At 70.2% G+C, this 13,533-nt stretch overlaps 1 protein-coding gene across 2 annotated transcripts; it reads left to right on the forward strand.

Annotated features, from left to right (window-relative positions):
* Positions 1-2,923: 2,923 nt before the first annotated feature.
* FGR (FGR proto-oncogene, Src family tyrosine kinase) lies at positions 2,924-13,266 on the forward strand. 2 transcript variants are annotated; one of them, XM_067311316.1, is made up of 13 exons: positions 2,924-3,078; positions 7,165-7,225; positions 7,348-7,603; positions 7,701-7,803; positions 8,034-8,132; positions 8,267-8,370; positions 8,478-8,627; positions 9,146-9,310; positions 10,484-10,663; positions 10,864-10,940; positions 11,070-11,223; positions 11,783-11,914; positions 12,131-13,266. In XM_067311316.1, exons 3-13 carry the CDS (start codon positions 7,360-7,362, stop codon positions 12,337-12,339), a joined length of 1,617 nt encoding a protein of 538 aa, XP_067167417.1. In that variant the 5' UTR covers positions 2,924-3,078; positions 7,165-7,225; positions 7,348-7,359; the 3' UTR covers positions 12,340-13,266. The 2 variants fall into 2 exon arrangements, with proteins under 2 accessions (XP_067167417.1, XP_067167418.1); XM_067311317.1 differs by lacking the exon at positions 9,146-9,310.
* Positions 13,267-13,533: the final 267 nt, after the last annotated feature.

Genomic DNA, 13,533 nt, shown 5'->3' on the forward strand with positions numbered 1-13,533 from the left:
CAGCCGCGAGCAGCACGGGATGGGGCGCAGACCGGCCGGATCCGTGCAGCGCCCCAGCCTTGCGCAGCAACGCGGCGCCCAGGGCTGCGCGTCCCCTCCTCTCCTTGCATCCGCTCACCCGTCCGCCCGCCACCTCCGCAACCAGCCAACGCTGCAGAAAGGACTGGGGACCCCAGCGCTCCCCCGACCCGGCCTGGCTCGTCCCCCCGGGGTGCAGACGTTGCAGAGGACGGGACTTTGCACTAGCCAAAACAGGGCACCTTGTTCAGCCCCATGCGGTGCTGGCACGGCTGGGAACAGGCACGGATGCACCAGGCATGGGTCCTCCGCACACGGGCTCAATCCCAGGGGGATTTTGGGTGCCGTGAAAGAGGAGGGAAGCTGGCAGCGAGCATGCAGGGGTGCAAGGAGCTAGCTGAGCCCCCTGCAGAGAGCTGGGGCAGGGGCTCCCTTTGCAGGGACAGCCCTGATGCCACGATGACGGGCAGGGAGGTGGCATTCTAGCAGAGCGCCAGGTCTCCAAGCAAGCTGGCATTAAGGAGCCAGGTCCCAGGAGCGGGGCAGCCCCGTGGGGCAGAGGGAAGCACTGGCACCTTGCAGCTGGCCGTGAGCAGCCAGGCTGAGCCCCTCCAGCCCCGGTGACCTGAGCAGAGGGCCAGAAACGGCACACATCCCCCCCCCCCCCCCCCCCGCTCCCTGGTCAGGCCCGCTGACCGCAGAGAGGGAAACCGAGGCACAACAGAGCGAAAGGGAGAGTCTCTTCCGGCAGGACACTTCCCCCAGCCACACAAGGGAACCCACCACCCTCCTCCAAGCCCTGATCCACCTCCAACAGCTTCGGGCTCCCCACCCTAGCCCGAGGCATCCCTGGACACAGCATCACCCTTCCCCTGGTGCCCTGAGATCAGCCCTCACCTCGCACTCGCCACGGTGGGGACCCAGGGCAGCAGCTGACCTGCACCCAACACATCAGAGCAGCCACCCCACCACAACCAGCTCTAGAGCAGGGCTGCTCCCAAGCAGCTGCTTTTGAGGCAGGGAGTGCAGCTGCTGAACTTCCCCCCCTCCCCGGGGCTGAAGCCGACCAGAAACACCTGGGCTGGGGCTTGCGAAAGGTCCCGAGCGCCCAGGTGGAGCCGTTCGGCTGAAAGGGGCCGATGCCCTGCGGGTGGCCGGTGACCTTTCTGATGAGGAGCCCTCGTCCCCGCCGCGCCACGTCCCCTCCCAGGGACACCCCCGCTGGCCCCAGCCCCGGCGGGGGTCACAGGGCAAGCCGCCACCAGCCCTGCAGCACGCAGCTAACCGCCGGGGGGAGGAAGAGGAGGAGGAGGAGGAGGAGGAGGAAGGCTTCAGGAGGGCTCCCCATCGAGCAAAGCAAAAGCAACCCGGCAGAGCTGTGCGAGGAGACGCGATGGCCGAGCACGGATGTGGCCGCCGCCGGCCTGGGGCGCAGCAGCCTTGCATAACCCCGGCGTGGAGCGGGCTGAAACAGCGGGGCAGAGGGGGGCCGGCGCGGCGTCCCCCTCCCCGTGCACCCACGCGCCCCTCGGAAGCGCGGCCCCACGCCACATATTGCCTCTGGGGTTAAAAATATCACAAACCTCTCGCTGTCGTTGGCCCGCCGGCGGCGGGAGGGCGGCCGGGGACCCCCGGCAGAGCTGAAGCTTCGCGCAAACCGCAGAGGCTGTTTCCAGGCGGGGAGCGGGGCTTGCTCGCTGCCGGCCGCGCTGCAAGCGCTCGCCGCACCGCGCTTCCTCCTCAGCTCCCACGGGGCGGCCGCAGCACCGCGGCCGGGCTGGCGCCGAGCCCCACCGCGGCCTCCAGCCCGGCACGTCCGTGCAGGGCGGCGGGGGCCCGATGCTGCCGGATGCCGTCCTCTGCCCGCTCCGCGGTGGGGAAGCACCCGGTTCCCCCCAAGCGAGGGAGGAGGCCAAGTGGAAACCAGCGTCGTTTCATCACCTTTTTGCGCTGCTGCCGGCAAGCCTGCATGGCACAGGGCACCCAAAAACCACGCGCAAGCCTCCCCTGGAGCAGTGCAGAGGGGTCCTCCATCCCCGACCGTCCCATCTTCCCGGGCTGGCCTGCAAGGGAGGGCTTCCCCCCTAGCCCGGACCCCCATGAGGGTCCCCCCAGCGAGGGACCCCCATCATCCGGGGGACCGGGGTGCCAAAAGCTTCCGGAGGTCTCTGCAGGGCCGGTGCTCTGCCGCCCGGAACGTCACCCCTCTCCCAGGGCTGGCTGAGGTTTCTGCCTTGGTGCGATTTGTGCCAAATCTTGGGACTTTTCCAGGAGCAGCTTTATCGCGGCAAGGAGCCTGCTCTCGGGCTGCTTATTGATGGCCGCAGCGACTGCTCGAGCCGGCTGGAAGCGGCAAGCGTTTCTGGGGCGAAACACGGGAACCAAGCAGGTAGCGCGGTCCTGAGCCGCCTGCCGCCGGCCGCCAGCGCCCCCCGGCACAGGAACCCCCCGGTTTGTGCCGTCCCCGCAGGAGGGGCCCCAGGCCGGCGGCCGCTGCCAGCACGCACGGACAACGGGGGGCTGCTGGGTTTACTCGCCCCTCGGGGTCACATCCCCGGGTTTGCAGCGCGGTGCCGTCGCCTGCACCTGGATGCAGAGCCGGCATAAATCCGGGGACGCGGAGCCCCGGGGACCCCTCGGCAAGGTGGCCCTGTTGCAGCATGGCGCGGCGGCCGGCACCGCCTGAGCACCCGCCAACTCGACACCCTGAGAGCCCGGGGCTGCGGGGCTGCCCCCATCCCCGGCGGCGGGGACGAAGGGGCTCCGCGGGCAGCGGGAGAGCCACCAGCCGCCCCGGCGGCTCGCTGGTACAATGAAGCATTGCCGGGAGAGCGCGGGGAGGAAGGGGGGGAGAGGGGAGGGGAAGCGCCGCTCCGCAGCGAGAGCGCCTGAAGCCACAGGCGAACACACACACGCACACGCACACGCGCTGCCGCTCGCCCCGCGCCCTCGCCCTCGCCGTGCCCGGCCTCCCGCCGGCCCCCCGAAGCGCCCGCCCGGCCCGCGGGTCGCGGCGGCCGAGAGCCAGGCTCCATGCGAGCCGCAGCGGCAGGACTCACGGTAAGAGGGGATGCAGGGGGGGGCATTGCACGCTCGCCGTGGGGCGCCGGGCACCGGGCCGGGGGGCTCTGCTCGCCCCCCGCTATGGGGTGTGCAGGGGTCGTGCTGCAGCGGGGCCACGGGGAGGCTGTGCAATAAGGCTGGGGGGGGGGAATGCAGGAGACCCCCGTCGCCTCCCTCCGGCCCCCCATCTGGGGCAGGTCAGCCGGGGAGGGGGCAGAAAGGCGCCAGGGCCGCGGCGACGGCCAGCTCGCCCTCCCAGCACTGATCGGTGCTGCCACCGCCGCCGCGGGGAGGCTGCGGCGACAAGCGGTGCCTCCGCTCCGCGCTGCTCCCCGGACCTGCCGCACCGCGGAGGAGGACGGCGGCACGGGGGCACCTGCTGCCCCGGCCCCCCAGGCGCCCGCGGCGGCGCCGCCGGCAAAACGCTTGGCGTGGGGGGGGGGTTCGGCTCGGCCTCCCCCCAAGGGGCCGGGGGCGGCGGGGGGCCGGGGCGGGAGTGGGGCGCTGCCCCCGCCGCCTCGTCCCGAGCCCTCGGTGTGCCTGGCGGAGGAACAGGAACTCACCGCTTCCTGCGCTTTACAATTCTCTCCCCACCCTGCTCCTTTCGGGACATTGTGTTTGGAGCCCTGGCGGGGCTTCGCTCCGCGCTTGGCCGGTTTCCTCCTCCTCCGCAGCCCCTCGGATCCGGGAATTGCTCTTCTTCCAACGGAAATCCTGCTTTCCCAGCCAGCGATGGGGCTGGGGAAGCTGGCGAGAGCGGCGGGGCAGGGGGCAGCGGGGCTCCGGGCGCCGCGGGGCAGGTGGCACCGCCGAGGCCGAGGGCGGCGGGGGGGGGAAAAGCCCTGGCTGCCCCCGGCGAGGGCTGCAGGGGCGTCTCGCTCCTCTTTGCCCCGGGGGATTTGCGCGGGGGCAAATACGACATCCCTGCTCTGCCCCCCAGCAGAGCCGAAGGCCCTGGCGAGCTCCGCTGGGGCAGGCACGGGGCCAAGGCCGGCTGCAGCCCGGCCTGTTTTGGGGGACCCCGATGCAGCCCCCATTCGAGCTGCCCTCCCTGGTTCTCTCTTTCCGGCAGGGTGGGAGAAGAGGAAGCGTGGCCACGGGTCATGGGTGCCCCGGCTGGGAGTGTTTGCCCCAAAATAGCCCCACACCGCTTCCCTGCTTCCCACGGCCCCAGCCAGCCGGGCGGCGAGAGCTTCCTGCCCGTGCGCCCGCCCCAGCCGCGGTGCCGGGAGCCCTCGCTGGCAAACCTGCGCGTCGGGGACCCTCCCGCAGCTCTTGGAGGCCTGTTGCTAATCCCGCTGGTGCTAGGTATCGCCCCATCCCCTGCAAGCGTGAACCAGCCCAGCGCGTTCCCGGCGGAGCGCTGTGCTGCTGCCGCAGGTGCAACACTGGGACGCGGCAGCCACCGGCATGGCGGGACCTTCCCCATCCCTCCTTGCGCCCCATCTCCTTGGGAAACCTGCTCCCGGTGGGGTCTGACGGGCCTGTTCCCGCGCTGCTGTGGCCGGCTGCCTCCGGAGCGAGGCCAGGAGCCGCCGGGGGATGCTGCAGCCGAGGGTGACGCAGGAAGGCTGCACGAGAGGCAGGACACCAACCCTGCGGCCTCCAGCTCCGTGTTGCAGGCCCTGACGCAGGACTCAGGGTGCTGGAGAGGCACAACGGGCCCTCCCGTCCCCTCCCGGAGGACTGCATGGGAAATGGGAAGGGTCTTCGTCCTGGTCCTGGGATGGGGACACGGCTGGGGGATGCATGTCCTAAGGGGCGTCTTCCCCTCCTGCAGCTGCCTTGTGCCTCAGTTTCCCCCTTGGGACCAGCGAGGTCCAGGGGTCCAGGGTGATGGAGCAGGTTCCCGCAGCCGAGAGGGCGCCTGGGAGCCAAGCGGCTCAGGGCCCCGTCGTGCAGCGATCTCGGTTCCTCCTCGCCCGGGGAGGCTGCGGCCGGGCGGCGGGACAGGACGGCGGTGCAGGACGTGGGTGTGCGGCGCCGGGGGCCAGGGACACGGCACGGAGCGGGCGACGGGCTGCCGCGGGGCTGCCGCCTGCCCGGTGCCCCCCGCTGCGTTTGCCACCTCTTGCTCTCGTTTCCTCCGTCCTCGAGGGCCTGGGACGCTGCCAGCCCTGAGGTTCCCCTTGGCGGCCGCAGCACCATCGCCTACCTCCCCTTCCTCCTCCTCCTCCTCTTCCTCCGTGTCTCACTCCCCAGCCACTTCCTCCTCTCGCTGCGAAGGCGCCGACCGGGGGGACGTGACTTCCTCCGTGGCTGCCCCTCGCCTGCCGACGCGCTCCCCGGCCCTCTCCGAGCCCATCGCCCGTGGGCACCGTGCCAGGCATGCCGGGGTGCCGCGGTGCCCATCCCGTCCCATCCCATCCCAGGAGCCGGGGCTCCTCGTCCCCGCGGGGCACCGAGCTGGGCCAGCACCGGCCGCCTGCCCATGCTGCCCTCATCCACCCGCGCCGGGGCCGGACCGCTGCGCCGGAGCCCTCCGTCCCCCTTATCCTCCGTGGCGCCGGGACGTTTAGGGCTTGTGCTTGTGTGAAGAGGCTCTTTGCCTGCTGCCGCAGCTGGAGGAATTCAGCGAAATGGGAAGTTTTTGAGTGCAGCGGGGTGGGCGTTTCGCGCCCAGAGGGGCCGAGGCTGGCGAGAGCGCGGGGGACATTTGTCAGCTGAAATATTTCCTTCTTGTCAGCAAAAACAAAAAAGTCCCCAGCGAGCCCTCTTGCATTTGGCAACGCCGCCCCGTCGGCAACGGCCTCGGCCTTGCCAAACTGCTGGTGTCGAAAGCAAAGGTGGAAGGGAGCGAGCGGGGCCGTTTCCGCTGGCGGAGCACGAAAGTTTGGTGTGTAGAAACCCCCTGCCAAGAGGGAGGAAAGCGAATCAAAAACCGTGACGGGGGAAACCCATGCGAAACGTCTCACTGGGCCCCAAACCACCTTTTTTGACTCTGGTTTCTCTGCAAAACAGCCCCAAATAACCTGCGCTGGGCCGGCAACTCGGGTTCTTCCCGCTTTTTCGAGCGCAGGGAGGGGAAGGGACCCACGAGCCGTTTTGGACCAGCTCCTCGGACCGGAGCTGCCTCAATTCAGTGGGGGAAAAGCCATATCGTGGCTGGGTCCCCGCAACTGCAGAGCCACGAACCCAAAAACCGGCTGCGGTGGGGGGGGGCAGCACTCAGCAGGGCCCCGCGTCCCCGGGGAGGCGACAGCGCTGGGCACAGGCTTCCCGCCGGGAAACCTTGCCAAAACATCTCCTTGCACCCGAGGCGAGCAGCAGAGATCCGGTTTCCAGCTCTGCGGCGGCGCCTTCCCCGCGGCACACGGCCCGGAAGAGCTCGGCCCCGGCTGCGGCAAGGCGAGCGGGGGGCCCTTCCTGCCCCTTCCCCCCCGGCCGCCCTGCCGCACCGCAGGGACGTGCCGACGGCTTCCTCCGTCCCCGCAGGGAGGGATGGGGCGACCCGGGCGGGGTGCACGGGGCCTTCCCCTTGTCCTTCCCGCAGGACCCGGCTCCGGTCCCCGGGGCCAGCGGGAAGGAGCCCCTTCCAGGGGTGCTGTTCCCGTGCATGATGGTGGGATTAGTCTGCTGCAAACTTTTTGGGCACCCCCAGGCAATGGAAAGCCGGCGGGATAGGCAGCGTCGCTGCCCACCGGCACGGCCTGGGGCTGCCACGACCCCGAGAGGCTTCGGCCCTCCTTCCTCCACCTCCAGGCTGAGAAATCCAGGGTTTTGGGTGCGGTGGGCACAGCAGGAGCGCTGCCACCCGCCTGCGCGCTGGCACGGGGCTGGATGACACGGTGACATGCTGCACCGCGTGCATGCAGCTCTCTGGGGCCAGCGGGGAGCCTCCGGGGGCTTTTTAGCCCCCAAACAGGGGTATTTCAGCCCAAAACAGGGGTATTTCAGCCCAAAACAGGGGTATTGGCCCCTCGTTGCTCCCCGACCCCTGCCAAGTCACGGGAGCTGATCCCCTCTCCAGCGCGGGGAGAGCCCAGGAGTCCCGCGGCGGTGCCCCCTTGGTGTGGGGCAGGGGGGTCCGGCCGGGGGCGCCGGGGGGCCGGGTGGCTCACGCCCTCTCCCTCGTGTCCGCAGGGGCGTCTTCTCCTCCCCGCGGTGACATGGAGCAGCTGAAGTGACCCGCGGAGCCGTCGCAGTGAGTGGGGCCGGGGGGGGGGGGTGGGCAGCGTGCACGCACCGTGCATGCACACGCCTGCGCGCGACGCACACGCGTGTGCCTGCTGCAACCCCCCCCACCCCCCCCTTTTCGGATGGCAGGCGGTGCCCAGGATGGGCTGCGTGCACTGCAAAGAGAAGGGCTCCGGCAAGGGGCAGCCGGAGAGCGGCGCCGGCGGCCCCCCCCCGGCGCCCGCCTCCCAGTACGACCCCGACCCCACGCAGCCCAGCGTCGCCTTCGCCCGCATCCCCGACTTCAACAACTTCCACGGCACGGCGGTGCCCGCGACACCCGCCTTCGCCGGGCCGGGCCTCTACCCCTCCAGCACGCTGCACGCGCGGGGCAGCGGCATCACAGGTCAGCGGGTTTCGGGGGGGGACGGGGCGGGGGGGGGACAGACACGCGCGGGGGGCGGCCTGGCCCCGCTCACCGCGCTCCCCTCCGCGGGCCGCAGGCGGCGGCGTGACGCTCTTCATCGCCCTGTACGACTACGAGGCCAGGACGGAGGACGACCTGACTTTCCAGAAAGGGGAGAAATTCCACATCATCAACAACACGTGAGCACCCCACACACCCCCCCCCCCGGGTGCCCCCAGCCGGGCGCTGGTCGGCCAGCCCCTGCCTTGGCACCGTTGCGGCGTGCCTGGGAGAGAACCGGAGCCACATGCGTCATGAGTTTGGCGGTCTCAGCATCTGGGGGCGCTGTGTGCCGGGAGGGGAGGTGCAGGGCGGCCGGGTGCATCCATCCATCTGTCCGTCTTCCTCACTGTCTGTTCCCGTTTTTCAGCGAGGGGGACTGGTGGGAGGCAAGGTCGCTGAGCTCGGGCGCCACGGGCTACATCCCCAGCAACTACGTAGCCCCTGTGGACTCCATCCAGGCTGAAGAGTGAGTACCGGGAGGGGGGGGACAGAGCCCGTTTCGCCCAGCCCAGCCCCCCCCACTGCCCCCCTTGCACCGTCGTGGGGCGGGGGGGCCCCTCGGCGGCACTCCGGGGTCCCTAACGCCCACTCCGGCGGCAGGTGGTACTTCGGGAAGATGGGGCGCAAGGACGCCGAGCGGCAGCTCCTGGGCCACGGCAACGGCCGGGGCACCTTCCTCATCCGCGAGAGCGAGACCACCAAAGGTACGGGGGGACGGGGGGGGACGCGGGGACGGGGGGCAGCGCTGGCGCCGGGCCCCCCCCTGCCCGGGGCGCTGCCGCCGGCCCCCGCTGACCCGCAGCCCCGCCAGGCGCCTACTCCCTCTCCATCCGCGACTGGGACGAGGCGAAGGGCGACCACGTCAAGCACTATAAGATCCGCAAGCTGGACACCGGCGGCTACTACATCACCACGCGGGCGCAGTTCGACACCGTGCAGCAGCTGGTGCAGCACTACGTGGGTACGGCGGGCCGGGGCGGGGGCGACGGGAGGGGGGCCCGGCCGCGGTTTGGAAAGCCACCGCGCTGCCCTGGCCGGGTTAACTGGGTTAAACTGGGTCCGGCTGGAGAAGGAAGAGCGCGTTCCGGTGCCGCCGGGTGCTGGCTCCGCCGTGTCCTCGGAGAAGGTAAATCGGCCCCGGGGGTGGGCGAGGATCGGCCCCGTCCCCGCACACGGCTGGCCGTGGGGGTCCCGGCAGCCCCCCGGGGGACAGCAGCGGCAGGAGGGGGGTCCTGTGCCCCCTGCCTCCTTCGGGCTGCGGTTTTGTCCCCCAAACGAGGGGTGCGAGGGGGGGGCACCCCCCTTTCCGACGCGGGTTTTGGGGCAGGTGGCTGCACCCCAAACCTCCTGCCAGGTGGCCGCAGGGGTTTCCCGCGGGGGGCCGGGGCGGCGCTGGGGCACCCAGGCGGGGGGGGGACCGGAGGGGTGCGGGGATGCGCAGCCGGGGCTCACCCGTGTCCCCCCTCCGCGGCGCCCCAGAGCGGGCGGCGGGGCTGTGCTGCCGCCTGGCCGTGCCGTGCCGCAAGGGAACGCCCAAGCTGGCCGACCTCTCGGTCAAGACCAAGGACGTGTGGGAGATCCCGCGCGACTCGCTGCAGCTCCTCAAGAAGCTGGGCAACGGGCAGTTCGGGGAAGTGTGGATGGGTAGGACCCGGCGGGCGGGCCGGGGCGAGCGGCGGGGCGGGCGCCGACGGGAGCCCCCGCCCAGGCCTGGCGCCCACCGCGGCAGCCTGTGACACGAGCGCGCCGGTCTCAGCCCCGCCATAGGGCTGCGCAGGCCGTGTTTGCTCTGTTTGCTCCACAAGCGAGAGGGGGGCATCGTTTTGCCCCCGCCGCCTCTAAATTCGGTCTAAATTTGGCCCCCCTCCAGCCTGCCACGGGCAAGAGATGCCCTTGGATCCGGTGTGTGCCCTGTGCCCACCCAGCCGGTGTGGGGAAAGGACCCATCTCCTGCTCCGGGGTTGCCCCCCTTCGCGTGGCACTGGAGGGGGCTGTGGGACCCCCTTGGCACCCCGGGGTGCCCTGCACCCTCACCGCGTGGGCAGGCGGCCCCACATTTCAGCTGGCACCATGAGCAGGACACAGGACCAGGCCTGGGGGGGAGGTCCCTTCCTCGTCTTCCTCTTCCTCCTCCGCCCCGTCCTCCCTCCGCTCCGCGTGCATGCTGCATTCATCCCATCCTGCGCTCCCCCCTCCGTGCCCCCCCTTGCAGAGTACAACGATGGGTTGTGCCATCTGCTAACCCGCGCGTGCCCCGCTCTGAAGCCCCAGACCCTGGGATTAGCTAAGGACGCCTGGGAGATAGCGCGCGAGTCCATCAGCCTCGACACGAAACTCGGCATGGGATGTTTCGGAGACGTGTGGATGGGTAAGGCTGGCCCAGCCGGCCGGGTGGGCACGGGGTGGCAGGAGCGCGCCCCGACCTGACCGGCGGCATCGCGGGGTGCCGGGGGAGACGACAGCCGGGCATAGGCTCCCCCGCAGAGGGACTGGGAACAGGGTAAGGATGGTAATGGGAGATGGGCCCACGGGTGCCGAGTGCCCATGCCGTGGGGCGAGGGGGACTCCTTGTCCTGGGGGGGGGGGGTACGGCGGTATCATGCCCCTTTCCTGCCCTGATTTCCCTGCTCCTCCATCCATGCATCCCTCCGTGCAAGCATGCATGCATGCAGCATCCATGCATGCCTCCATCCATGCATCCCTCCATCCATGCATCCTCCATCCATGCGTCCGTGCACCCCTCCACCCCAGCCCTGCCGGGGCCAGGCGGGCCGGGTGGCCCTCGGGCTCGGCGTGACCCCGCGTCCCCCGGCCCAGGCACGTGGAACGGCACCACCAAGGTGGCGGTGAAGACGCTGAAGCCGGGCACCATGTCGCCCGAGGCCTTCCTGGAGGAGGCGCAGATCATGAAGCGGCTGCGGCACGACAAGCTGGTGCAGCTCTACGCCGTGGTGTCCGAGGAGCCCATCTACATCGTCACCGAGTTCATGAGCCAGGGTGAGCGGGGGACATGGCCCACGGGGCTCCAGCCGGGGCGGCCCCCCAGCTTTTCCTGCCTCCTGCTCTTTTGCAAGCTGCCACCCTGCCAGCAGGGACAGGCGGGGACCCGGTCCCAGGGCCGGGGGCTTGCAGGGGAGGGCACCCTTGGGTGGGCACGGCTGGTGCTCGGGCACCTTGATGGCACCCTCTGTCCCCAGGTAGCTTGCTGGATTTCCTAAAGGACGGGGATGGCCGATACCTGAAGCTGCCCCAGCTGGTGGACATGGCTGCCCAGGTACCGGGGGGGTGGCACGGGGTGGGGGGACACCCCCACGGGGTTCCCGTCCTTGCCGAGCCACGGGGACGGTGACCCCGCCATGGAGAGCCCAGAGGGGTAGGGGCTCACTGCGTCCCCCTCGCCCAGATCGCCGCCGGCATGGCCTACATCGAGAGGATGAACTACATCCACCGGGACCTCCGCGCCGCCAACATCCTCGTGGGCGACAACCTGGTGTGCAAGATCGCTGACTTCGGCCTCGCGCGCCTCATCGAGGACAACGAGTACACGGCGCGCCAGGGTGAGCCGGCCCCCGCACCCCCTTCGCTTGGGGACCGCTGCCCCGGCCCCTCCGACTGCGTCCCAGCCCTTGTCCTAGGTGCTGGGTGCCTCGGTTATAGGGTGCCCTGGGTGCAGGGTACCCCCAGTGTTGGGTGCCTCAGGTGCTGGGTGTCCTGGGTGCAGGGTGCCCTGGGTGCTGGGCACCCGGGTGCAGAGTATCCCCAGTGCTGGGTGCTATGGGTGCAGGGTGCCCTGGATATAGGGTGTCCCAGGCGCTGGGTGACCCAGGTGCAGGGTTCCCCAACTGCTGGGTGTCCTGGGTGCTGGATGCCCTGGGTCCTGGGTGCCACAGGCACTGGGTGCCCTGAGTGCTGGGTGCCCTGGCTCTTGGGTGCCATGGGCACTGGGTGTCCTGGGTGCTGGGTGCCTCAGATGCTAGGTACCCCAAATGCTGGGTGCCCCAGATGCAGGTTGCCCTGGGTGCTGGGTGTCCCGGGTGGAGGCTGCCCTGGGTGCTGGGTGTCCCGGGCACCGGGTGCCCCTGCCTCGGCTCACCCGGCCTCCCCTTGTCCCCGCAGGCGCTAAGTTCCCCATTAAGTGGACGGCGCCGGAGGCCGCGCTCTACGGGAAGTTCACCATCAAGTCGGACGTCTGGTCCTTCGGCATCCTCCTGACGGAACTGGTGACCAAAGGCCGGGTGCCCTACCCAGGTACGGCCCCCGCCGGGGCAGTGGGCACCCCTGGGGCGCAGCTGGGCAGAGGGGTTGCGAGCAGGGCAGGATTTGACCCTTCCCCGTGCTGCGGCCAGCATCGCCGGGCAAGGTGCACCCCGTGCCTCAGTTTCCCCATGTCCCAGAGGAGACGCCGGGCGGCCGGGTTCGCGTCCCGCTCCGTGCCTCAGTTTCCCCCCGTGCCTGTCCCCGCAGGGATGAACAACCGGGAGGTGCTGGAGCAGGTGGAGCGCGGGTACCGCATGCAGTGCCCGGGCAGCTGCCCGCCCTCGCTGCACGACGTCATGGTGCAGTGCTGGAAGCGGGAGCCCGAGGAGCGCCCCACCTTCGAGTACCTCCAGTCCTTCCTCGAGGACTACTTCACCGCCACCGAGCCCCAGTACCAGCCGGGCGACAACCAGTGACAGCAGCCCGCCCGCCCCGCGGGGGCCGAGCCCCCCCCCCCCGGGGCCGGGCTTTGGGGGGCGCTTTTGGACGATCCTCCCTTTTTCCGGGGGGATTTTGTTACTCCCTTTGCCCCCTGCAGATGCTCGTTGGAGGCATGGAGGGGGGGCACCCTGGGGAGCACAAGGGGCTTTGCACAAGGACTGCGGATTCGGAGCGGGGGCAGAGCCATGCCCCCCACCCCGGCTGGGCACAACCCCTCTCTCGCTGCCTTCGCACCCAGCTTTTCACCGGAGAAGTGGCTTTGGACCAGCGTTCCCCTGCCGTGGCACAGACCCGCGCTCGCCCCCCACCCAGCTTGGGGTTAGGGGTGCCCAGGGCCCCCCCCCCCCGGGGACATGGCTGGTGCCCTTGGTGCCCCTCTGTGCCCGGGGATGGGGAGGCAGCTGAGGGTCAGGGCTTTGGGGAAGGGATGCCCACCCCCAGGTCCCCCCCGCCACATCCTCAGGGCACCTTAAGTAGCATTAGCACAAGTGGGGGGGACAATCCCACGATAGCCCCCCACAAGCACCCCTTGCCCCCTAGCAGCACAGGCATCGGGGGCACCCAAGGGTGCCCCCACCCCATGCTGGCCCCAAGCTCCTCTCCCTAGCTCAGCTCTGTGCAGCTGGAGGGGGGGTTCAACCCACCCCAAAATCCTGGCACTGACCTGGGGAAGCTCACCCCAAGAACCCCCCCAATATAACTCAATGCCACCCCCCCAAAATCACCTTTAATTTATAAGATTTTACACCCCTCACCCCAGCAGCCATCTCGCCCCCAGGGCTCCCTGTATTTGGGGGGATTTCCTTGCCCCCCCCCACTTTTATCTCCTCTCCTTAAGCAGAGCCAAATCCTGAAAGCCATAAACCGCTGCTTGCAATGGGGAGGACAAGGGGTCCGGGGGGGGGGGGGGGTCAGGGCCATCATCAGCCCTGGGGACACCAGGCTGGGGGCAGAGGGGCAGCTCTAACCGGGGGGGGAGGGGCTGCTCCCTGCTGCCCCCGTTGCCTTAGGAGGGGGTGGGGGGCAGCGGGGGGGGGGTGCACTGGATTTGCCCCTGCAGCGCCCGGGGAGGGGAGGCGGCTGCAGCATGGCTCAAACCCCTGTGGCAAGCATTAACGGGGGGCAAAGGAGGGCAACGGCAATGCGATGGCACGGGAGGGGTCCGGGGG

The sequence above is a fragment of the Apteryx mantelli genome, chromosome 27, assembly GCF_036417845.1.
Source record: "Apteryx mantelli isolate bAptMan1 chromosome 27, bAptMan1.hap1, whole genome shotgun sequence".
Classification (NCBI taxonomy): domain Eukaryota; kingdom Metazoa; phylum Chordata; class Aves; order Apterygiformes; family Apterygidae; genus Apteryx; species Apteryx mantelli.

Bases quoted from the DNA above. Each gene is read 5' to 3' on its own strand.
- FGR (XM_067311316.1), top strand. From the start codon at position 7,360: ATGGGCTGCGTGCACTGCAAAGAGAAGGGCTCCGGCAAGGGGCAGCCG. The intron at 7,604-7,700 runs GTCAGCGGGTTT...CGCGGGCCGCAG, and splicing joins GCGGGGCAGCGGCATCACAG to GCGGCGGCGTGACGCTCTTC. The intron at 8,628-9,145 runs GTACGGCGGGCC...GCGGCGCCCCAG, and splicing joins GCTGGTGCAGCACTACGTGG to AGCGGGCGGCGGGGCTGTGC.